At 48.8% G+C, this 26,037-nt stretch overlaps 1 protein-coding gene across 4 annotated transcripts; it reads right to left on the reverse strand.

Annotated features, from left to right (window-relative positions):
* Positions 1–1,961: 1,961 nt before the first annotated feature.
* Positions 1,962–25,613, reverse strand: HNRNPM (heterogeneous nuclear ribonucleoprotein M). Of its 4 annotated transcripts, XM_044419009.1 has the most exons (17): positions 25,442–25,612; positions 20,268–20,437; positions 16,254–16,306; positions 15,434–15,441; positions 15,232–15,325; positions 13,757–13,957; positions 11,437–11,590; positions 10,378–10,427; positions 10,236–10,296; positions 9,551–9,652; positions 7,377–7,421; positions 7,210–7,284; positions 6,773–6,871; positions 3,825–4,100; positions 3,358–3,572; positions 2,984–3,035; positions 1,962–2,650 (listed from the first exon to the last, which is right to left on the reverse strand). In XM_044419009.1, exons 1-17 carry the CDS (start codon positions 25,597–25,599, stop codon positions 2,487–2,489), a joined length of 1,977 nt encoding a protein of 658 aa, XP_044274944.1. In that variant the 5' UTR covers positions 25,600–25,612; the 3' UTR covers positions 1,962–2,486. The 4 variants fall into 4 exon arrangements, with proteins under 4 accessions (XP_044274944.1, XP_044274942.1, XP_044274943.1 ...); XM_044419007.1 differs by having other exon boundaries at positions 3,358–4,100; XM_044419008.1 differs by lacking the exon at positions 13,757–13,957 and having other exon boundaries at positions 3,358–4,100; positions 25,442–25,613.
* Positions 25,614–26,037: the final 424 nt, after the last annotated feature.

A 26,037-nucleotide genomic window follows, 5' to 3' on the forward strand; every position in this document is an offset into this window, starting at 1 on the left:
CGGTCGCCATGGCGACGACGGGCCTGCACATCCGGGACTTTTCCGAGCACGCGGGGCGGGAAAAGAGGACATGAAATAAAATAAAAGCCTATAAAATGAGACCTGGTTCTTCGCACTTTGTGGGGGGTGTTTCTTGAAAACGACGCAGTCACTGGGGCAGCTTGTGCATGCGCAGAAGCACGCTTCTTTTACCATTTTACACTGCATTTATATCCAGCCTTTTGTGAGGAACCCAAGGCGTTCTTCTGAACGCAGAGAAACGGCGCTCTGCCTTTATTTTGTTCTGTCCGAAGGGGCGTTTGCATGTATTCAGTGCTTCATCTTTTGTAAGGGGCAGCATGGCTAGTGTTCTTGAAGCATTTTGCACATGCTCAGAGGCAGGTGCCTCCTTACAACTTAGCCCTAACAGGTGAAACTTTCGCTAACTAGAGTATCGGCACTGGGAGCAAAGCTTAAGGACGGTTTCCAGAGTTCTTCAGACACACTTGCCGCTACACCCAGATTTGAGAAGCTAGCATAGCAGAAGCCAAACCTCCACTTACAGAAGCAGCATGCTCCCACATAGCCATTTCCTGGGAGAAACCAGAGGTGGGGACATGACACCTAGTCCCCTTCACTGCTTTGCTTGAGGCCCACTTGCTAATCAGTTCCTTCCATACCCAGCCTACCTGATGCAATGCTCAGTGCCCCTATTTATTTATAAAATTTCTATGCCGCCCCATTCGCCGAAGCCTCGGCGCGGCTCACAACATAAATCAATTAAAATAATATAAATTAACAGTATAAAATAAGTTAACAATATAAAATAAGTCACCCTGGCCAAAGAATAAAATAAATTCTATTAACAGTTAAAATGACGTTTGAATAAAAAGGTCCTAGCCTGGCGCCGAAAAACAAGTAACGACGGCGCCAGGCGGACCTCTCTGGGGAGCGCATTCCATAGATGGGGCGCCACTGCAGAGAAAGCCCTCCTCCGAGTACCCACCCTCCTAATTTCCTTCATGGAGGGTTCCCGGAGAAGGGCCTCTCCCGCAGATCTCAGGGGGCGGGCGGGCATATATGGACGAAAGCACTCCTTCAGGTAACCATATAACCTAATTATAACCTAATCTTTATATCAAGAACAATTACAGACAGATCAGTATTACCTCTTGGTTATCTCCCAGATTCCTTTTGCAAAGGTCTCATGCTTTCACCAGTACATGATATGGAATCCCACTGAATGATTGGCAGAAATTTATCCAGTTAAAAACAGGGAACAGAGAGGAACCAGGCCAGGAAGTTGCATGTACTCTCTCCACCTAAGACCAGGGTCCAGTTGCAACAGAAAATACATAGTATCTGCATAAAGCCAGTTGCTGCAATACCATGTTCCACCCATGTTGTTCTGAGACAGCATTACCCTAAGGAATAAGCATCTTATTCAGGCAAGAACACAAGCGAGGGAAGACCAGCCTTGTTCTCACAAAGACCTTGTTCTGGCAATGCTTTCCCTCCCCCTTTCCAATGTGCTCCCCTCTCATGAACATTCTGCCAGTGTGGCTTATGAGCATGACCGCAGCTTGACAATTTCTTTTGCTCTCTGAAATGGATGCAAGTCCCTTTAGTAGCCAGTCCTTTTCTGAATGACAGGACAAAGATGCAGTATAAACAAGAAGCAATACAAGTAGCCATCCTCAAATGGGCACCCTTGAGATGCACTGGACTACAACTCCTATCATTCCCAACTGTGAACTCACCAGTGTGAGGAAGACTGCTCCAAAGTCCATGTACCAGGTTGCAAAGCTTCCCACAGTAATCAAAGGCAGGCTGGGGGCTGCCACTTTAAAGGAGGCTTCCTTCACATCAGCCCAGGATGAAGGCTTCACTCCTGTGCTTGATGCAACAGAGGTGGCAAAGGGCAATAGCTTGGCATGAACAACAGTTCTGCACATAACACATAAGGACGCAGGGCAACAAAGTCACAAGAGAATGCTTTTATTATTGACAGATCTCATACAAGACAAGTGGATTTTGGTCTGACTTCTAATTGTACATTTTCCCAAAACACTTCATAAAATTTCAGAACAAACTACTTTCCAGAGGCAAAAACATACAGTTATCAATTCTACTTTCTCTCTTCCTTCCAAATAGTTCTTTCCACAAGGGGATCGTTTAACAGTGAGGGATGGGCAGAAGTTTCAAAATCACCAGTTACTGTAAAAGTTTATTACCAAAGACGTACTGTGATAACATATCTTAAAATTCAACAAGGGTGATACACCACCACAAAGAACCAAGACTGTGCATGTTAAACAGTTTCCAGTGAAAAAACATGGCAGTAAAATGGGAAAAACTAATTTTTTAGAAGAGGACTTAAGATTACTCCAGAAAGCAACAGAATTGTCTCACCATTTTTACATCCAGGCAAATTAACAAAGTCTTTAACAAGGAAAAAGTACAAACCAAGCTCCCTCTATTTCACTGGTATCTAGGAAGGCAATGTTTTAAGCATTTCTATCAATCCGCACGTCGATCTCTCTGCCACGCAGCTGGATGCCATTCATCATGCGACAAGCTCTCTCAGCGATTTCAGGTGACTCGAACCGGACCACACCGCACCCTTTGGACTTCCCATTTTCCATTTTGATGTCTGCATACAGGACATGCCCTACAGAAGAATTCTTACTTAGCCCAAGTCCCCAGTACACCCAGCTGGCCCCCGAGATTGCCTGAGGTGTTACCAGTCATTCTGCAGTCAACAGAATGCTACCACCTAGCAATACATAAGCAGCCCTTCTCTGGGGGCAGCTACCATGTGGAACTGCTCTCCCATGCAAAGTTCCAGAGGCAGTTCTAAGTGCCCCTGCCCTCTGCCAACAGGTGAGGCCAGTTGTGCCTCAGTTCTCAACCTTCTGATCCAGAGTGGGGAGCAAAGCTATTCGAAGGAGCGTAACCCTGTCCCCTCATACTCTTTGAGTCAAACCCTGCTGAAATTACTCACCACACTCATTGAATTTATCCTTCAGCATTTTCCATGTGAAGTCAAAGGGAAGCTGAGAAGAACAAAGAGAAGCCCAGAACATTTTATTGGCTACAAACCTCATCACAGGGTCTTTGGACAGCCTGGTAGAAGAGAGGGGCCAGCTACTTCAAGGGGAGACCCTCTCAAACTACTTCCCAAGCCTCAGCTCCCACCTTTCCCACAAGGCCATTATGCCCCCCCCCGCCATTCTGTGGGGGCTTGGGCCTGCAAGCCCTGCTTGAAAACCAAGTCAGCCCAGTCCCAAAAAGTTGGGCTTGCTGTCCCAGGGAAAGGGGGAAGGAGAGGAAACGTTCCTTGGACCAGGAGCCCGGAAAGCGTCCTGCCTCACTCACATTTCTCACGAAGATCTGGCAAGCTTTCCTGGCCACTCCTGCAGTGGTGGCAGCAACAGGTCCTCCGGCTCCAAGGGCACCAGCGAAGCTCCCGGCAGCAAAGTTCCCCCGATCCATCTCCATGGACCGCTCAAAGGAGCTCCCCAGGGCCAACCCCATCCTGTCTAGCCCTGCCCCCAGGCCCTGCCCCATGGCCGGCCCCATCCTCTCCATGCTAGTCGCAGCTGCACCCATGCGGTCCAGACCCATCCTCTCCACATTGGAGGCAGCCAAGCGGTCCAGCCCCATCCTGTCAATCGGGGCCGCCCCAATGCGGTCCAGCCCAGCTGGCATCCTATCCATCACGGGGCCCATCCCTGCCGGGACCATGCCCAGCCCCATCCTGTCCACGCCAGCACCCATCCTGTCCATGGTGGTGCCAACACGGTCCATGGCCGAGCCCATGCGGTCAATCCCAAAGCCAAGGCCAGCACCCATCCGGTCTATTCCAGAGCCCATCCGATCAATGCTGGACGCCAGGTGGTCGATGCCAAGGGGGGCCATGCGGTCGATGCCTGAGCCCATCCTGTCCACGCCAGAACCCATGCGGTCCAGCACGAGCCCCATCCTGTCCATCTCTGAGCCCACTCTGTCTATCCCGTGGCCCATCCCAGAGGGGAGCCTATCGATGCTGGTCGCCATGCGGTCAAGCCCAGGTGCCATTCTGTCGATTGCAGGTATGCTGGTGGCACCACCACCGCCACCTGCAGGAGAGAGGGACAGGAGAATGCAGTCTTGCTGTGGACCAGGAAAGCCCAGCCTGATGCACGCCCTCCCAGCACACCCTCATCGGCTCTGCTTGCCAAGATCGCCTTCCCAGGTCTGCTGTCCCCGTGAGGAACAAACCATTCCCACCAGCTCCTCCCCACCAGTACTACAAAGTCCACTGCTCTGAAAACATCCTTCTCTGCTCTACCCTTTGGGGTGTGGAGAGCAGGCTGAGGTCTGCTCAACACAGCTAAAATGTCTGTTCTGCTTCCCCTCCCCACAAGCTCCACTTGGTAAATCTGCTAAGATTTTTAAAAGGTCGTAGTGCATGTCCCAGAATCAAGTGCAAAGCAAACCAGTTAATTCTTTTGTCACTTTTGGAATGCTGCATCTTAGTGTGGTTCACAAAACCCAACCTTGCGTTCTGAAATTTTTAAGGAATTTGCACTTGAGCTGAGAGGAGACACCACCCTGTTCCAACCCAATAAAATGGGATTCTGGGGAGAAAATGCCTGTGGGCTCCGTTCAGACAGACAGCTATCTGAGAAAGCAAATGGCACACTCTGGCATAGCACACAATGCTCCAAGAAGTTTCCACTTTTGGTCTCGCCCTGCCCATCCCTCCATTTTACAACCTCAGCCGCCACAATCTCTTTTTCAGTGCTTACTATGATAACTCTGGGACCTTATCCTGCTTCTCCTGCACCCTGTCCTCCTCTCATCTGGGAATGGAGAAAGAGCAAGAGGGTTTTTGTGATTTTTAATGATGGTTTTAAAGGTTTTATATTAGTGTTGCTGCCATTCTATGAACTCATGCTATATATTTGATATTAATCATATTTTAATTGGTATGACATGCCTTTTATTTCTGATCTTAGAAACATAAACATAGAAACAGAGCGAGTCAGAAGGGGCCTCCTGGGCCATCTAGTCTAACCTCCGGCACCAGCCAGCTCCGCTCACGACATGCCCACCATGTGGACATCCAGCCTATCCTTGAACACCCACACCGATGGGGCCTCAACGACCTCTCATGGAAGCCCATTCCACACCCTTGGGGTCCTGACTGTCAGGAAGTGCTTTCTGGCATCCAAATGGAACCTTGGCTCCCTGACCTTTGCTTCATTGCCTTCCTCTGCAGGGGAGAACAGGTCTCTACCCACCTCCGTGTGACACCCCCTCACATACCTGTATGTCGCCAACAGATCCCCTGAGTCTCCTCTTCTCCAGGCTGAAGAGACCCAGTTCCCTCAGTCTCGCCTCATACAGCATCCCCTGCAAACCGGCCGCCAACCTTGTGGCCCTACGCTGCACTGACTCCAACCTGGCTATATCCTTTCTGTAATGAGGGGTCCAAAACTGAGCACAATACTCCAGTTGCGGGCGCACCAGAGTCGTATAGAGTGGTAGTAATACCTCTCTTGATCTAGAAGCCACACTTCTGGCTACGCAACCAAGGGTGGCGTTTGCCCTCTTGACCACCGCATCACACTGCTGACTCATGTTTAGCCTGCAGTCAACCAGCACCCCAAGGTCCCTTTCAAAAGTGCTGCTCTCCAGCCACTTGTCACCTAACCTGTACTTATGACACCTATTCCTATGCCCCAAGTGCAAGACCTTGCACTTATCCACATTGAACGCCACCCTGTTGTCTCCTGCCCACTTCCATAGTCTGTCCAGATCCTTTTGGATCCAGAGTACCTGCTCCTCAGTTGTGGCCACTGCTCCAGTTTTAGTATCGTCTGCTAATTTGATCAGCAGACTGTTCACCCCTTCTTCCATGTCATTGATGAAAAGATTAAACAGGATCAGCACCAGGGCAGAGCCCTGGGGGACCCTGCTTGTCACTGGCTGCCATCCCGATGATTCCCCACTAATGGCTACCCTCTGCTTTCGGTCAGTCCACCATGCCCTAATCCACTGGACAGTGCATTCGTCTATCCCAAACCTCCTCAGTTTCTCCACCAGGATATCATGGGGCACTTTGTCAAAGGCCTTGCTGGAATCCAGGTATACCACATCCACTGCATCCCCTCCATCTAGCCATCTCGAAACCTTGCCACAGAATTCCACAAGGTTTGTCTGGCAGGACCTGTTTTTGCGGAAGCCATGTTGTGTGGCCGCCAGCCTCCCCTCCCTGTCTAGCATCACTAGATCTCTCTCTATTAGGAGCCTTTCCATTGTTTTTCCTACAATGGACTTAAGGCTAACCGGTCTATAATTCCCCATGTCCTTTCTACTACTACCCTTTTTGAAAATCTTATGTTTTTATATTTATTTGATTGTATTTCTAGTATTTGTCTTACTTAATTTTAGTGGTTATTATTATTGGTTTTACTGTCTTGGTGGCTTTATTGTACATTGTGGGGTTTATTATCCTGATGAACTCATCTGTTGTAAGTGGCCAAGAGAGCCTTACAGCTAATAGGGCAGCATGCAAATTGAATGAACAAACAAAGAAGTAAAAAAACGCAGATGTCATCAGCAGCCCTTGTGCTGCCTGCAAACTGCCCGAAGGAGTGACTAGGCCCAAGACCAGCCCCCCTGCAACTTTTTCTCACCTCTGCTGTCCCTGTGCCACAACTTCCCTTCTCTCTGCTGAACAAGGAGAATGGGAGGAGCAGACCAGACCCAAACACCTCTAGTAACATGGAACAGGGTAGCTCACCAATTCCTCTGTCCAGAGTTTCTCCAAAACTACGAGGCATGCCCATTTCATTTCTCGGGAAGTCTCTTTCAAATCCACCTCCAATGGCACGGTCCATTTCTGGAAGGAAGCAAGGAAGGAAATGAGCTGCCAGGCCCAAAGCATACAAGAAGCACAGCCAGCAAAGAGAACTTCCTGCAGAGAACTAAGCACTCCAGTGGGTCAGATCATACTGAATGGTCTAGCCCAGCAACCTGTTTCCAACAGGGGACAATGAGATGCTCCAAAGTGAAGCCCACAAGCAGAACATGGAGGCAACAGTGCTCTCCTCTCTGGATGGCTCCAACCCCCCGTTCTGGAGCCTCTGAAATGCTTGTTACATCAAGAGCCATGTCCCAGCCCTTAACAAGCAATGTCTAATTAGAAGAGGGTGGGGAGTCCTGACAGCCACTCCTCACCGCTCATCCTGCTGAGGTTCATCCCAGAAGGAAAACGGCCCAGGCTCTCCATGCCACTGAAAGGGCCCTCCATCCCTGCAAGGAAGAGATGCCACAATTCACACACTGCCATCATGTATCAGGACTATAGGAAGCTGGAACGTGGACTTTTGGAGGACAGGACTTACCTCCCATCTTGCTCATGCCAAAGCCCAGGCCTTCGATGCCCATTCCTGAAAAGGAATGCGACAGATGTGTGAGCAGAAGTGAGAGCTTAAGAGGGCAGCCCTGCGGGTCCAAGCAAAGGCCCACCTGGTCCAGGATCCCATTCTGAACTCGATCCAGCTTGCAGAAGCCCAGGCATTTCTTTCCCCTGTGCAATGGACCATGGCAGGCAAGTTCACATAGAGGCCCTCTCTCTGGACATGGCATTTCCATTAAGCTGCGATGGCCAATAGCCACAGAATTATAGAATAGTGCTGGAAGGGGCCGAAGCGGCCATCGCGGCCAACCCCCTGCTGCTACAAGACACCAATTTACACCATCCCATTCAACCATAGAGACAAACATCCAGAAGGAACTATGTCACCCAGGATTCTGTTCCCTTTGGGAGGCACAGAAGCAGGCCTGGAAAGCAACATCTCTGTCTACCTATTATTGTTCCCCAAGCAGCCGGTCTTTGAAGGCTGCCTACCTCTGAAACCGGAGGCGAGACAATACTGCCAGGTCCCCTTTGGAAAGTCTCAGCATGAGGAAACCTCCTCTGCAACATTCTGCACCAAAGAGTGCTTTGGCCCTACACCAACTACACTCCACGTCAAAAAGAGCAACGCTCTCTCTCAGCAGACAACGAATGGGAAAGCAGGGACACCAGCTGAGTCAAGACAGAGAGCGAGGGACCGACGAGCTTGCTCCAGACAGCAAACCAGCTGCACCAGTCCTCACAGATCCTCACGTCAATGGCTGCATTTTTTTTCTGCTTTCCACTTTGACTCTGGCCACAGCTATCATATATTTGAGTAACTCTACCATATTCCTTGGCAGAGTTTCTCAGCATCAAAGTCTTAGCAGTCATGAGAAAATTAATTTTCAATTTTTATGTATTTCTACATGTATTTCTTTATCTTTTTTAACTTTATCACTTGACCACCACTAGTAGCCTATGAAGTAATGGCAAAATTGACTAATTGCAAATAGAAAACCAGGAAAAGAATTTAATGGTAAATGGAAACTGCGCTATGCACCAACTTACTTTATAAAGGGGATAAAAGAAAAATCTACACATGAACACAGTAGAATATTTGAAAATACTGTTGGAGATTAATTTTTAAATGAATGGTTTGCTATTAAGGCAAAGACAGTTATAACAAATGTAACAGAATTTTTGAAAATATTGTTAGATATCAATTCTTGTACTGATGCTTTGTTTTACAGTAAGTTGAGTAGAACGATTTAAGTAGATACTAATTGCAGATACAATTAAAACTGCCTTAAAATGGAAAGCAGAAGAAATTTAATAATTGAAGACTGGAAAAAATAAGTTTGTTGACCATGCAGTAATGGTAAGACTAGCTAATAATGTAGAAAGATAACCAGTCGAAGAAATCAGTAAGTGGAAATTGTCTTGTATTACACATAACTTTTTAATGGGAATAACAATGGAAAATATAGGTATAAAGGGAATAGAATTTGAGCAATTGTTAAAAAGTTAGAAGAATTTTTAATGAAATTTAACTAACTTCTTAAAAATGAGAATGAGTAGAAAAGATAGTAATTGTTGACTTACAGCAATTTTTTAAATACTTGATATTCTATCTAACATTTGTTTAAGAACCCTTGGTGTTTCTCTATAATTCTATTTGTATTCTTATTTCTTCTTTTTTCTTTCTCTTTTTTAAACTTTACTGTTACTAAAATAAAAAAGTTTTTATAAAGATGGTTAACATGGCACTCCACCTACTCTGGCCTGCTCCATATTCCAGGGGCTTGCAGTTTCCACCCCACAACGTCTACATGTGCAGAAGGAGTCCAGAAGAACCTGCCAGGCTGCAAAGGTTCTAGCCCAGAGAACTACAGGCTAAAACCTGGGCGTGTCAGCAGGCTCCCCTGAGGGTGCACAAAATGCACGTCTATGAGAAGAAGGCCTGCAGCCAAAATAAAAGCACAGCACATCCCCACCACACCAGCTCTGCTGCTCATGGACAGACAGTGCCTCCAAATCTTACAAGCATTCAAAATCACAAAATGCACAACCATCAACACCAAACAGAGTTGGGCGCGGGATGCTGACATGTGGCAGTGATGGGGGAAGGAGAGAATACCCACACACAGGGCCCAGCCCAGCCCCTGCATCAAAACTCACCTCCTGGACCCAGGTTGCCCATGCCCAGCCCTTTGTTCAAGTGGTTTGCATCAATAGGGATTCCTCCAGGTCCCAATCCCATGCCAATGCCTCCGAGTCCATCTGGAAGAGAAGTGGAAAGAATTGCTGCCACTATCTATTCAAGCATCTTGGGGCTGGGATGGAGAAAGATCTAGGCAAGGAGCCAGGCTTCCATTCATTTGACACCCTCCAAAACTACCCTCCAAAAGAACTGCAATTCCCAGCATTCCAAGCTGGGACCGGCCCTTTACCTGGAAGTTGGGGCAGCCACTGCCCCAATTCCCCCAAGGACCATCACAGATCCAGTTTCTGCAGCCCCAAAAGTTACAGGATGGTACATCTGGGCACTAGGAGAATCTAAATTCCTTGAAGGAGAACGAGTTCAACGGGAGAATGGGTGACCTTGGCCCGCTCTCTCCCCTCTAGAAGTGTAGCGCAACACATCTGGAGGGAACCCGGTGTGAAAAAGCGGTACTTAAGAGTTTCACTTTCACGGAAGACAAGAAATTGTTCAACAGGAAACAAATTGTGTGTGGGGGGTGGGGGGGAATCCATGGAAAACCTTCCTTGCAAGTGGGAAGCATGCAAGCGACTCCTCTTGAGAGCTCCCTGCCCTGGGAGGCAGCCATCTCTGGCCTGCTTGCGGTGTCACAAGGATACTTACGGGGAAGCTGTTGGGGACGCTCTGGTGGGAAGAAGTCCCCTTTTGGTAGGGCTCGCTCGTCCTGAAAAATCAGATGGCACTTTCAGTACTTGGGGTAGGGAGAAAAGCATGCAGGCAGCCGAGCCCGAATTCTTTTCCTTACCATCTTCACATGCATTGGCCGGTCGAAAAGCAGCTGCCCGTTGAACATGGCTGGCATTCAACGTCAAGGAGCGAACATTTGCCCAGTAAAAACCTTAAGAGACACTCCTGCAAGCATCCAACAGCATTTTGTCTCCGCTATTTTAACCCACCACCCCTCCTTCCAGTCGAAGCCCAGGACCCAGAATTTTCATGCCCTAGCTTCTTGGCTTGCAAACAACAATGGAATGACCAAAGCAGCTAACACCACCAGGCAGTGGGAGAGGAAGACAAGTAGCACCGGCATTCTTTCTTAACTGGAAGCAGCACCTGCGCATAACAGGCTTTTCTGATTGAAACGCACACACTGAAACTTCTTTAAAAGTGTGCAATAGTCCAGAAGCAGACTTACTGAATGCCCTCAGCTGACATTTTGCATTTGTGTACAGCTGGTAGATCTCAGAGGTTCTAGCAGGAAGTAGGTTGACCCCGTAAGCCTGAGATCTCAGCCAGGCTAGAGAGTTGCTCTGGGAATCAAAATGTGGGCTACCAACTTCACTACTGCACCAACAAACAGTGGCCTGCCTGACATATCTTATTGGCATCTATTTACCCAGGGATTTTTTTGCTCTACCTAGGATTTGCCTGACAAATGACTGAACAAGCTGCAACTTCTTTTCTCAGGCTCAGGGTTGATTCTTTACCTCCCTCCCTCACACTCAATACCCCAAATGTGCTCATGGAGTTGTTGTTTGAGACTGCAAAGAGGCTGGGGCGGGGGAGGGGTAGGTATTACTGTTACCTGTCAACTCTGTAAGCTGGCAAAACAATGCATGGCTCTGGGTGCACACGCATCAGTCACCCATGTTTTCAACAACCCAGGGTTCACAACCCAGCAACAAGCCATGAATATTCTTGGTCACTTGTGGTTAACAAACCATGTTTGTTTTGTGTGCAGCTGGATCTGCACTCCAAGGCAACCTAGACTTGAAACACCCATGCCAGGGTCAGCCGGACACATGGACTGGTCCCGGACCCAAAGCCAGCTCTTATTTCCAGGGCAGCTCCAAGAAAAGGATACAGATGGCTTGAACAGCTTCGATGGCCTGCTCAAAAGTCACAGTGCCGATTCCACGGCTTTTCCCATCCTTGTCCTCCAGGATGTCTGCCCGGACCACCACACCAGCCATGCTGAAGACCTCCTTGAGTTTCTTCCAGCCCACCTTGTAATCGAGCTGCAGGGAGAGAGCACGAGGCCTGAGAGGCAGCAGCGGAAGAGTGCTGCTGGGTGAAGCAGCCAGGCTGGCAGCATTGCACTGCATGCTCAGAACCTGGGAACCCGGATGTTGCGTGGATGTGCCCGTGCTAAACCAAAGCTCACCAGCAGTAATTTGCTACCATCCAAAATCAGAGTATACAATATTTATTTTATTTAAAACTTTTATATGCCATCCCTGAGCCAGCGCAGGCATGAAAAGAGAGGCATGCTGTACCACCCAGAAGGCCAAGGCCTTGTGGAGTCTGTCTGGCACTTTACTAAAATAGCCTTCCCCAAGCCGGACCCCTCCTGATAAGTCAGACGAGATCAATTCCCAGTCAGCATGGCCATGGGCTGCCTCATGCTGTTTCTACCTGCACAGGCCACTCCCCTCAAGCTGCCAGACTGGCCTCGGCAACTCCCCTCCTGCTAAGGCAAGCCCGAAATTGCTGTGCCTTTGTCACAGAATGGGTCAGATTACTCCTTGCTTCTGCCTTTGGTTACGGTAGCCTGGTGGGAAGACCTCAGAAGCTCCAAGACCCCTTTGGGCTAACCCCTGAACAGGCTGGCCCTCCAAGCACACTCTGGGCTCTCGGAAGGGGTCTGTTACCTGGCCTTGACACACTCACTCAGTTACACAAGGCACCGCATGCAAAGGGACAGGGCCCTTTCAGAGACAGGCAGAAAGGCTCCTGGCTCTGGATCCCTGGTAAGCCAACTGCGGGAAGGAAGCACTGCCAAAAGATTTTGTAGCCTGGAAGCAGATCTTATGCGGTTTCTTCCTCTTTTTTAAAGGTTCACTACTAAACAGCTTTTGACTCTTTTCAGGTGATAGAAAGCCCTTCTTCACACAGCACAGTTAAACTGTGGAATTTTCTGCCACCGGAAGTGGTGCTGGCCACCAATCTGGATGGCTTTCTTTATTAAAGACTTTTTAATACCATCTACCACTGAGGTCTCAGGACGTTTTGACAGCAAAGTAGAACCAAACCAAATAAAACATGGCATCCCAATTAATCTTTAAAGAGGACTGGGCAGATTCACAAGGGAGGAGGCTCTCCACAGCTACTCACCTTGCTGGCCACGGGCTCCCTCCCTCACCAGAGGTGGCACACCTGCATGCACCCGCTGCGGAGGAGCTGGGCAGGAGGCAGCCTTGCAGGCCCTCCTGCCTGAGCGATTGGTGGGCAGCTGCTTGCCATCATGCGTGTGGAGCACTGGGCTGGATGGACCTTCCGTCAGATCTAGCAGAACCTTTGATGGTCGCCACTGCTTTCCCCCAGAACACCCAAAAACTGGCAGGAGGCGCCCCAGCAGCTCAGGGACAGAGGCACCATAGGCCAAGAGATACGAGAAGGGTTGCTACTGCCCTCTCCACTGATACGCCACGCCCCAACTGAAAGAGACACCCATCAGAAAGAGTCCTTCCAGCCACCCTCCAGATGTGGCAGCCATTTCAGACCAGCCCTAATAAAAACATCTGCCTTGATCCCACAGGGCCAGCCCTCTACTAATAGCACCATTTTGCTCTTTACTTCTTTGGATGCAATGTCATGGTACCCAAAAGTCAACAGGCAGGATGCAACCTAAAGTGAGTATCCCAGCCCCCGCCACAGTTAAATAAGCCCCTCTCTGCTTTTATTTTTGTGGCAGAAATGGGAGGGGACAAAATCAAAATCCTCACCTATATCCTCTCATCAAAATTATGAAAGACCACCACCATCACTTGCAATGTTGTATAGAGACCAGATGCCAACATGGCATAACTTGGCAGCACAGGCAGTTTTTTCAACTGAACAAACTAAGGCTGGCCGCCAAGCTGCTTCCTCTGTTCCAGCCTTCCTTGGCCTTGTCCCCCACCGCCCTGAACTGCAACTCCCACCATGCCAGGTCAACAGGGCCACCTGCCCAATAAACTGGAATGACACACCTGGAGAGCTGTCGTCTGACACACAGAGAAAGGAACAGCCCAGAGAAGGCTATGCTGGAATACCTCCACAGATACACACTTTGCTCTTCCCAGGCCAAAGAGCTACTCTTCTGGCCCATGGGCAACGGCCAGGGAAAGCAGAGACAAACCACCTGGAGCACCAGCTATTTGTAGGGAGGCAGGATATGAATCAAAGCCATGGATGCAACTTACATTGGCCACAAAGACAGTGCTGCCCAGCCTGCCTGCCTGGAGAGCATGGATGATCTCATTTGGGATGTTGGGGTTGTTGAGGATGCTGGGAGGAATATTAACCATCCCAGGGCCGCCAGGGCCAGGGCCAATGCCCATCCCTCCTCCAGACGCTGCCATGGCCTTCTGCACGGCCCTGCGGACATGCTCTCCATCAGGATCCTAAAGGGGAAGAGGAGGAATGGGCTAAGCAAGCTCCCACAAAACAGCCACAGACAGTGCAGAGGCCTGGGTCCACACCAGGAAAACCATCACACTCCAGCTCAGCAGTCTATCCAGAGGATGGGGCTGGGCAGTCCCTCAAGCCGCTCACATGCCAGAGCTGCAGGAAACCGGCTGAGTCACATTCATGCTGACACTGTTTTCACAGCCTTGATGAGGCCAGGGCCTCCACCCCTAAAAGCAGACAGGGCGGCTGTGACCCAAGTCAAGGCCCTCTTGCTCCCCTCTAGAAAGCAAGGACAAGAGGAATAAGGGCATGGGTGGGTGGGGCTTGTTAAGACTCTGGGGCAGAGGTTTGCTGGCATCACTGGCCCAAACTCCTCTTCTGCAAAGCTGGGGGCGGGGTGGCTCAGCTCCCTAGAACAGACGATGTGAAGCTGCAGGGCAGCCTTCCTCCAGCAGGTGCCCTCTGAATTTGCTGGACTACCCACTGCATCCACTGCCCCTGTGCTAAGCTACCCTCCAGAATGAATGTAAGGCCAGAGACGACTCTTGGGTCCCAACTGTGAGGAGCAGACTTGCAGGGTTACAGGTGTCTGCCTCTGCAGTCCCCGACGGCCCAGAGAAAATGAAAGGGCAGCTGCGCAGCAGAACACAGAGCCTTCCCCTCCCAAGAGTGGCTGCAGCCGTGATGCAGAAGAAAACTTGCACAGCACATGTGTCTGTGGGCATGTGCCTGCACAAGCACACACATCACCTGTGTAAGAAACGTCCAACTGGGGCACCCAGCAGAGGGCTGGCCCAGGGCTTGAGGGATCCAGGTTCCAGTCCCCACTCAGTCATGAAGCTCGCTGTAAGCCAGGAACCATCTCTCAGCCTGACCTGCCCTGCCTCCCAGAGCTCCTCCAAGGATAAGGTGGAGAAAAAGGATCAGGTGCAGAGCCATGGGTTCCTTGGAGGAAGGGCAGGACGTGGATTTAAAAATGTTGCCAGCCCAGCTGCTTCATGGCACGCCCCTGCCCCACGTAATGAATAACTGCTTCTATACTGAAGGGCATCCCAGCTCGCACACCTGCCCTGGACACATCTGAATTCAGTCCGGTCACCTCCACGGGAAGTAGGTCTGGGACCATGTTTTGAGGAGAGCAGGGGGAGGAGAGCACCTGCACTGTTTTGTTGCTCTGTGGACGTGAGGCAACAGGGCGGGAGGAAGAGGCATGCACATGCAGCCACAGAGAACCCATCCGATGCAAACACCCTCCTTTCTGGCTTACCTCCTTCACCTTCAGGGGTCTCCCGCTGAGGCTGTGTTTGTTCAGGACCTCCACAGCCTTCTTCATGCTCTCCTCCATCTTGAACTCAACCACACTATGGGTAAATCGCACAAGGCCAGTCAGTCACTAAGGGTCACCCCAAAGGCAGCTGCTTCTGCCCTTTGTACTTGCAATGATTCTGGGGGAGGGGGCATGTACTTACGCGCATCCCTGTTGGCAAGGAAATCCCACGTCAGCCCAGGAGGAGCAAAGATGGGTGGGGGGGGGGGGAGAAAAAAATTGCAGTCAGTGGAGAACTCGATGTAGAACACCCTTAAAGAGAGATTTAAGAGGACACTTTGCAATCTGTAAGGTTAAACCTTTGCTGTTTAAAACAATGGTACGACGGTTGTTTACCTGAGTTCTGGAAGCTACTGCCACATGGCCTGGGTGACGCAGAAGTAGCAATATGCAGAACAGACTCCCAACTTCCCTCAGAGGTGTCACTCTCCTAGCTCCTACTTGCCGCTAGGACATCGAACCCTAGTCACTCTTACTCCAAACCTTGGCCTCCAAGGAAGGCCCTGAGACATTCTCCCACTGAGCTGAAAAGCACTGGTGCCAACAACGGCTATTTTGATTTTTTTACATTTAGACACAGACTGCCATGGCACTCTGACATTTATGCCATCTCTCTTCCACACCGAGCTTACGAAGGTCAGCGACAAGAGCCACAAGAAAACATTTAAGCTAAGTTGGGACATTAAGATACCAGTGAGAAGTACACAAGGATCCATGCTTCAGTCATAAACAGCCAAGCACCAAAGGAGGGCAGCGGGGGTGCTGCAAGGCCAACCAAGCCCGCCTTCCCCCTCCTCCCCCCACCCTCACCACCACCAAGCAGCTCTGGGCAGCACCAACGAGAGAACCACTCCACTACATACACGCTACGTTTCCCAGATTCATTTGGTTCCACACCACCATAACAGTTACATTTTGTCATGTAGTAAAAATCCACGGAAGAAATGCTCTCAAAGACTTACCCTTGACTTTCCTTCAGCGTCCATTAAGAGCTCCACGTATGTAACCTCACCAACTACAAATGAGATTCCAGACGGTACATAGACCAAGGGAGAAAGCCAAGAAAACAAGGGGGATTTAGAACAATCGTCAACAACCTTATACTGAGCCTCTGCCTTATTAGAAAGCCCAGGAGCACTCCACGTTTGCTAATCCACCTCAACTTGGCATTACAGGTGTGCAATACGTTTGTGGAACACACATCCCTGAATGTTATCCTCCCAGCAGACTTGACATTTCCACCTCTTGATTTCTGCACAAGCAGAAGACCAAGAGATAGAAAACAGACATGGATCCTTTGCACATTTCTTTTGACCACAGCCTTGAAATCAAACCTCTCAATAGCCAACACAGCTCAAGAGCAGGGTCTGAAAGCAATGCATCCATGCTGTGCTGTGAAGGGCAACCTGAAGCAAGTTGCCACAAACTTTTTAGGACTCCCTTTGTGGAAGGTACTACCTGCTAACCTACTTCAAAAGTTTGCACTCATGCTTTGTCTCCTACAGCCTTCATCCATTTGGCTGCCTCCACAATGACTGGGAATTGCAGTCCAAATTATCTGGAGGTGGCCAGACTAGAGGCTGGCCTATCACATCTTTGCTTGCAAGAAGCAAACTCATGGATTCTCCTTTCAGCCCCCAAACCCAGTGAGAAAGGGTGGGCTAAGAAAGGATAATGAATCTGGGTTTCAAACTTTAGCTGCTTCTTCCCATTAAATCCTAAAATACAGTATTTTCTTAAATTATCCTCAGCCTGCATGCAATACGAACTTAAAGAAAAAAGGAAGTTTAAATGAGAAGGCTTCAAAGCAAGATGAGGCAATACAGTTATGCCCACCAGTTGCTGGGGAACTTGGGTAGGAGGGTGCTGTTGCACTCCTGTCCTACTTGTGGGTCTCCTGAGGGCAGCTAGTTGACCCCCGGGTGAAAAGAATGCTGGACAAAATAGACCCTGGGTCGGCTGCAGCTCAGACCAGGTGCTCTTATGCTAACAGAAATTCCACAAAAACCTAGAATGGCTGAATTTATTGAAATGAAATTATCATCATTTTATCATCATCATAACATTGCATTTCTATCAGACCCATAGTCAAAGCTCTCTGGGCAGTTCACAACATTTAAGTCACCCACCCAGACTTCAACCATGTCCGATCCTGCTTAGCTTCCAAGATGAGGAGGATCAGGTACTTCAGGCTATACGATGCCATTAGGGCAAAAAGGTCAAACTGAATATGAGGGTGGGGGAGAACTGGATGGCCTGTTACTGAATGGAAACCCCAGTAGGCATGTGACATAGAGAAGGCTTTTGGTGGCTACTAGTCTCGAAGGCTGTGTGCTCCCTCAAGTGTTGGAGGCCTGCCAGCAGCACCAGTTGGTGGGGGGCATGAGCAAGAGGTCGGCTGCGGCACTCGTGGCCTGCCTATGGCATACTGTGGGCAGCGACGGTAGGAGCACAAGCCTGGGTGGGACAGACCCTCGCTTTACCCTAGCAGGGCTCTCCCTCTGCTCTTCCGAGACACAAGTGGACAGTCAGGCAGCAATACAGACCGGAACTGTGACTCAAGCTGGGGTCAACTAATTCACCATCAGAGCTCCGGCAGTTTGCCCTAACTCCCATTCCAGCCTAGCCTACAATCCAGCTTCTTCTGAAAGGAGGACTGCTTGTGCCATAAAGGCAAGTGAGCATTTTAAATCCTTACAACTGTGCTGCAGATTCTTGAATTCTATTACTCTCAAACACTGCCCTAAGAAACATGAATCAGAAAATTTGGTGGAGTAAACAAAATCCTATTCGGTTCAGCAACCTGGCCAGTGTATGAACAGAACTCCTCACTAAGAGGACTGCACAGCTATTCTTACATTCTTATCTTCTACCTTCACACCTGTGACATCAAGGTTACAGCTGATATCACAAACCCACAATATGTGGCCTTCCAGATTTTTCCACCTAATCTGCTATCATGCCTCATCACAGCTAGGCCAGCGACAGCTGATTGGACCTGCAGGCCGAAATGCCTGCAAGGGCAACCAGCTGCCCACCAGTGGTTTCTGTGATCCCGTCAGTGCTGACGGGTCAAACACTTCGACAGTGGAAGCCCATCTTCAACCAGCTCAACCGGGTCAGTGGGAGGAATATCAGGAATCCTGGCCTATCCATTGAGTAAAAAAGGAACAACATACTGCACACCTGTAACTTTAAGTTTCACCAACGAATGATAAACTGAAATGACTTCACCGAGGGGGAGCCACCTTTTAAGCGTTTCACAGAGAGGCATCCACACACACCAGGTGAGAGATCTGAACAGACCACAACTCTTAAATCTCCTAACCCATACTTAAGACACCGTTAAGAGCTTTCAATATCCCATGATTGTTGAATGATGGAACAGCCATTGGCATCTCAATTTATCCGCTGCTCCCAAGCCTGAATCCCAGGCCCTGTAACTCTTACGTACAAAACCCAAAATTCTAACCATTTTGGGGAGGGGGGACACATTCCCAGCTCTGCGGCAACTTGCGTCAAAAGTAATTTACTTCGTATTGCTCAAGTAATCCTTTGGCGGATGGGGCTAAAAAAGCAGCTTTAAGGAATGCCAGTCACCCAGGTCTGAGCTGCAGTGACAAAACCCCAAGGACACGCTCATCTGTACGTAACAGACACTACACTCTCTGCAGAGAGAAAGATTTCTCCTGTTTCCTCCTGGCTGGGCCTGCAGGGAGAAATGGCTGAGCAGAACAGCCGAGGAAACAAGTCTCACACTGGTCATGTTAGCCCACATGAGCTGGAGAAAAAGGCCGGAAACCCCCCGGCACCCAGTTCAACATAGTGCTGGCGGGGGTGAACACATCTATGCACAGAGACGCTCCTAGTCACCAATATTTCACGCCCGACGTCAGTCAAGAACTGTCACGCCCCAAAGCAACACTCCTTTCGTGATTTAGTATTGTAACGAAACCCTAGCTGAAAGGCAGGCTGGACAGTCCTGCGGTACATTAATCCTCCGCTGAGTGCTGGTGCCATCAACACACCTTTGTTGAGTGTTAGCACACTTCATGATGAACGGTCCACATACCCCCTCACAGGGTGGGCATTCGGCAGGCTCTTGAGCACGTGAGCCATCACCGGTCACTTTAAGCCACTGGAACTCATGGGACCCTGCGCTTCAAAGCACATGAACCAAGTGTCTTTCCCAGTGCATACATTTCAAGAGAGACCCACTGGGAGGATGGAGATTTTACGTGTTTCCACCAAAATATATGCAACAAGACTCATTGCTGCAGCAACAGAGTTATTATAGGTTTGAGTTGTGCACCAGCTGTTTCGAGGAAAGAGGCGATGGCTGGGCAGCCACAGACATGGTTAAATTTGCATAAAGCTCAGATCTTTGAAAAAGCAAGGCTTGACACCCAGGACCGACTTGGTTGAAGCAAGAATTATGTAGGGGTGCCTGCTGGTCCCTGCTGCTGTGCCCTCTCTGCCCAGGCAAACAGGGCAAGTGAGGGAAGGCGCTGAGCAATCCATCTTCCCTTGTGAGCTCACTCTTAAAATGGCCCTGGATATACAACAACGAAAGCAAAATTGCATCAACCAGAAAGGGGGGCTGCTCTCCACCCTCCACAGTAATTGGACAACATGTCCAGAAAGGCTTCAGAAGGGTTTCCATTGTTTTGCTTGTTTAAGAAACGTCTCACACCAAACCCTTGATAAAAGTCTCGCCTCTTCCAAGAGACCAAGCGGCTCTTTTACACTGAAGCTTTGTTAGCCAATGCCAAACACCCGAGCACACAGGATGCGTCCTACGAGGGCATAGCAGCAAGCATGCAACGCCAGGAGGGCTGGCCCTCAAAAAGCCTTGGCTGCTCAACTTTGCTACAGCTACCCAGAATCACCTCAGACATGTTCCTGTCTTCTGGACAAGGCAATCCATTACAGGGAAGGGCAGCAGAAGCTGCTCAAGCATGCGCAGTGCCGTTTACCTTTCTCTTTAACTAGGTCTTTGAGATACTGCCACTTCACATCAAAGGGGATATTGGTAATGAAGGCTCGGTATCTTTTCGAAGGGCTGGCATAGGGTTCAAAGCGACTCCCTCCTCGCTTGGCGTTTTTCTCTTTCCTTTTCTCGTTCTGGTTTGGCCGTTCACCTTCACTGCAAACAGAAAAGGGAGCTGGAATCATAGAGCCCAAATTCAACAGCATTCACCCCCAAAGCCAAGGAGCTCAGACCTAGAAGATAAAGCCACTGAAGGTATGCAAAGTGCCATTCCAGAATTACTGAATGACTGCAGGCAGTCACATATACCTGGATCCAAGCTTCACACCTTCCTGGTACCAGGCATAAAGAAACAAGGCTGAGGCATCCCACATTCCTGCTCTAAACCTAATTTTCTGAAAAAACATCTTTTCAAAGTCTTCTGCTTTACCAAACCTGTTCGAAGTTCTTGCAGTTACAAATTATTCTCACCCCCAACACAAACCAGTTTCGAGTACAGCGGCATCATGGCTCACAAACTTAATTCATTCCACGACTCTGGTCGCGACCCAAATTGGTTTTGAGCCAAGTCAATTTTCCCCATAAGGTTAATCCATTCTGTAAATATTTTTTTTAATCACAGGGAAGATGGGCGGGATCGTGAGTGTGCTGGGGGGGGGGAGATGGGCCCAATCACGGGTGCATTTGTGTGGGGGAGATAGGCACAGGTGTGCTAGTGCAGGGCCCACGATCGTCACCCGATGCAGAGTTCATGAACTGAGGAAATTTTTTTCCTAAATTTCTGTTCATGACCCAATTTGGTCATGAACTGAGGCATTTGTGAGCCGAGGTACCACTGCACTTATATATGCTGCATCATCTTTCATCTCTCTCACACACACTCCCCAAACTCTCCAGGCAACTACATTCTGGCTCTCAGATATGATCACTGAGCCCCCAAATGACCTTCACCCCAATGCAGAGGAGGCACTGCATGCTGGTCATCAGGAGGATCACATTCCCTGTGCACACTGGCAATCCATTCCAAACAACTCGCTGGGTGAACTAAGCCAAGCAATACCTTTGCAGCTTCACCCTCACCTGAGCTTTGGGGTGATATTAGCCTACTTCACAGGAGTGCTATAGATTAAATGATGAGCCTTATAAACTTAGGGTTTGGGGGTGCTGACCAAATGCATTATAACAAGGACGGGAACTTGCTGAGGTGCAGCTCCCACCATCCCCCAAGGCTGGCTGCAGCTGAGAGGATCTGGAGGATGGCAACACCCCCTCCCTGGCAATGTCAGTGGCAAGGACATGTGCACAACTGACTCTAAGTCTGCCACTTACACCCTCACCTGTCCTCCCAGGAACACAGGTGTTTCTCTCTCTTCTACCACAACCCTGAGGCACATTTAAGGTCTCACAACTGACAGCAAGCCAGAGCCAAAACTACTACTTTTATCTCCTATCTTCTGCCCAGGGACCTTGAAGCAGTCGACATTAATATCTCTCCAGCCTTTATATACAGCAACCCAGGGAGGGAGGCTATACAGGGAAAGATATCTCAATGGGCTGAAAGCCCCTTCCCTGCCTGAGGGGAACATCTGAATCTGGGCCTCAGGAGTCCTAGCCCAACACTCCCAATCCCAGCCTTTCCCAAAGTGGAGGCCTCCACATGTGCTGGACTACAATGCCATTATCCTCAACCACCACCAGCACTCCCATCATGGACAAAAGAGGAGAGACCAGGAGTTATACAGAAGGCTCATCATACAGAATGCTTCCCAGACAGGCAAAAATGCTTCCCAGGCAGAACAAGCAAGACAGGAGACTGGACATGCCAATTCCCTCTGCTGTTCTTCCCACTCTGCACAGGATGCCCATCAGGGCTTGTGAGCATCGCAACACGATTTGCATATTTTGACTGTTTGCTGTTACATTCCAGTTTTCCTGCTGATTCACATTTTAATTAAAGAACTTTGAAAAGATGTTTTAAACTGAGTATAAGTATTTTAAAATAAAAACGCTTCTCCATACTGTTACTTCTGAGTTCTGAGGGTGTCAGTAAGCATGTAGGAAAGGGTGATCCAGTAGACATTGTTTACTGGGGCTTCCAAAAGACTTTTGGCAAAGTACCTCATCAATGGCTCCTGAGCAAACTGAACAGTCATCCAATAAAAAAGGAGGGGGTCCTTTTATGGATCAGTAATTGGTTACAGAACAGAAGGCAGAGTAATAATCAATAGTAATTTCTTCCAATGGAGGGATATAACCAGTGAAGTCTTAGAGCTCTGCATTAGGACCAGTGCTTTTCAACCTATTTGTATGTTTTGCTGATGACATCAAACCATTTAGGGTGGTCAAAACTATAAGGGAGTGTGTGAAACGGCAAGTAAGGATAAAGCAATGCATACTGGGGCAAAAAAATCCCAACTTCAAACATAGGCTGATGGGATCTGAGCTAGCAGTGACTTGACCAGGAAAGGGATCATAGGGTGGTGATGGACATTTTTATGAAAATGTTGGCCCAGTACCCAGCTGATATGAAAAAGGCAAACATGTTAGGCATAATTAAGAACGGAAATGGAAACAGAAAAGCCAGGATCACATTTCCCTTTCACAAAGCCTTAGGCACAACCACGTTTGGAACACTGTGTACTGTTCTGGTTGCGACACCCGAGCAAGGACATTGAGTTAGAAAAAGGACAGAGGATCATCGTTGGAGCAGCTCTCCTGAGTGGCTACAACAGCTTAGGAAAATTTAGCTTAGAAAAAAGGCAAGTAAGGTGAGACATAATATAGGTGTTTAAAATTTTGCCTGAGGTGGACAAAGTGGAGTGGGAAACACTGTTCTCCTTCTCCTGTAACACCAGAACCCAGGGTCTTTGAAGCTGATAGGTATGAGATTCAGGACAGAAAAAAAAAATGTAGTATTTTTTCATACAATACATAAAATATGGTAGTGACTGCTGCAGAAGTAGAGGCAGCCACCAAGTTCATCAACTTTAAAAAGAGGATTGGACAAACTCATGGAGGTGGTGGCGATCAATGGCTTACTAGCCAGCTCTGAGGCTGCATGCCAGCATTCACCCATTGCTGAGGAGGTTAAGCAGGCATGACTCTTGTACCCATGCTGCTTGAGGAATCACATGGTCAGCTACTCTGTCCTGTGTGAATGGATTGCTGCACTAGATGAACCTTTGATTTGATCCAGCAAGGCTTTTCTTAGAATGCCAATCAGCACAATCCAATGCATGTTTAGACAGAAAAAAAGCTCTGATGAACAGTTCTGCTTGGTCATGGAGGGGTTATTGGACATTTGTTTGCCCTAATGGTGCCCAAATGCAGCTTGCACGACCTCACTTCTTTCCTTTTATTCACTCTTTTATATACTTGCCCTGTATTTTTGCAGAAATGGTTTTTATTTTTCATCTTTCTAGATACTCTTAGTATTTTAGGCCACGTTATTAACAAGCTAGTCCAAATTCTTATTAATGCCTTACCTAGTTCTCACAAACAAGGAACCCTCAAACAGGCAAATAAAGGCAGCAGCAAAGTTGAGCAGGGTGGAGGGAACATTCACTCCCATGCTCCTCTGCGCCCAGAACAGAGACCAAGCAGGTGGCAAGAGAAAGGGAGCCCCTCCTGCACCAGGGGTAGAAATGTAGCAGGCTGCTGCATGAAAGACAAACTCCTCTGCCCCTCCACCAGAAGGCCAATAGAAAACTGCCCACTTCCGTGGGCTTATTTACAAGGTTGAATTTATACTGCTAAATGGAAAGTGCCAATAGAAAGAAGCCATTGTGCTGTTGTTAAGAACAAAGATAGTGACCAGCGAGAACCAGGTGCAAATAAGCACATGCACTCACTGTGTGGCCTTCAGGCCAATCATTCAGTCTCAACTTAAGCTACCTTGAGGATAAAACAGGAGCCACATTAATTAGAAGATGAAATATAAGGAAAGAAACAAAAATAAAATGACAGCATGGGAGAAGAACAGAAAGAAGCATGCAAGCAGAGCATATTAACTTGTGGATAAAATATTGGCAATTATTTAGTAAATATAAACCAAGAGATCTGCAGCTAATAATTATTGCCATGACGAAATGAAATGTTATATTAATGCAATAAAGCTCTAGCTAGTGAATATTAGAAATATATAATTTACCATATTAAATAGGCCCATAATTAAGAAATAGAATAGCAAGTTAGTAAAATTGTGTTTCATTACATTAAGAGAAAAGACTAATAACTAATACTATTAAATGAGAATGAATTTCACTAATAAAGCAGATTCTAACTAACTAATGAAACAGGCCCATAGCTCATATGGAAAATAGATCAGCAATTTAGTTAATGGAACAGAGGTAAATTAGTTAATGGAACAGAGGTTAACTACCGTACTAATGGTAGTTACTTAGTCAACTGGGTAAGTAAATTAAACAGACTTGCAAACAATGGATGTAATATTAGTAATTAAAAATCACTATATAGCACATAAATCATGCAGCAAAAAAAGACACATAAATCATGTGGTTAATGTTTGTAATTGACTTTAAACAGCAAGCAAGTGAACTAGTCAATGAAATGGAATCAAGAAACGGATAAAAACATTGATAACTAGTCTATAATAGCCTATTAAATGAACCAATTACCCAGAAGCCCACCAACACGGGTATTACTAATTAAAAAAGCTAATTAGAGAGTGCTATCAACTACGGACATATTAGTAAGCAAGCGTGTTATAAATTAAAGAAAGAAGCACGGAAAGCATGGCTCGTGTGTTATTAATAGGCGCGCTCACTCGTTAATTAGCTAATCAAAGGGGATACAGAAAAAATGTGCGTAATGAATAGGTAAGCGACTTCGTGAACGCGGCCTCTCCCCCGCTCAGGATGATCCGGCAAGGAAACTGGTGGGTGCGCGGAACAGGCCCGCGAGGCAGCAGGGCCAGCCAACTACGGCGCCGGAGGCCATGCACCCAGGGGCCGCGCCGAAGGCCCTATTTGACGCGTGAAGCGCCAGGAAGCGGCTTGGAGCGCCTGAACAGAAGGCGCCGCAACGGGCTTGGGGGGGGGGGCGCTCTTTCAGGGCAGCGGGCGCGGGACGGCCCGCGGGAACGCGCCTCGAGGAGAGCGCGCCGCCGGCGCCGCCGCATCCTCCCTCAGCCCAGCGCACCTCTTCGGGAGCCCGTCGCCCACGATGCCGTTGCCAGCCCCGTTCGCCGCAGGCGCCACCGGGATCATGCTGACGCCGCCTCCCGTTGCAGCATCCACCATCTTAGCAATGCCGACGCTGCTCTCCAGGGCCGCCGCCGCGCCCGCCGCCGCCGCCATCTTCTCTCTACACCTCGTCCCCTTAACTAATAACGCATGCGCCTGCGCGGCTGCGGCCCCGCCTTTTGAACCGTCCCCTTCCCAGCCACTGAGGGAGCCACGCCCATCCCAGCTGCGATCCCTCCTCCACCCAACCGCGGCGCGGCGAACCATAGAGATAGGAAAGGTTAGATGCGACGCCTCGCTTCGGCCTCTGTCAAAAATGGTAAGGCTTGTTCCCGCACGGCCGAGCCCACTCCGCACCTCAGTTAGCTCTATGGTAAGGCCCGTCCTCAGAAGCTAAGCGGAAGGACAGCGTGAAGAATCATATAGCGCGAGCGCGCACAAAAGCCGCGAAGCTTGAGTTTGCATGCTTTTCTTCCTTAGGGATAGGGCTGACACTCTAGCCCTCCAGTTTCTATTTCATAGGCCGGCAATGGATCGAAAAAGGGGTGCAGT

The sequence above is a fragment of the Varanus komodoensis genome, unplaced genomic scaffold (genome assembly GCF_004798865.1).
Source record: "Varanus komodoensis strain SLA01 unplaced genomic scaffold, ASM479886v1 scaffold99, whole genome shotgun sequence".
In the NCBI taxonomy this organism is placed as follows: Eukaryota; Metazoa; Chordata; class Lepidosauria; order Squamata; family Varanidae; genus Varanus; species Varanus komodoensis.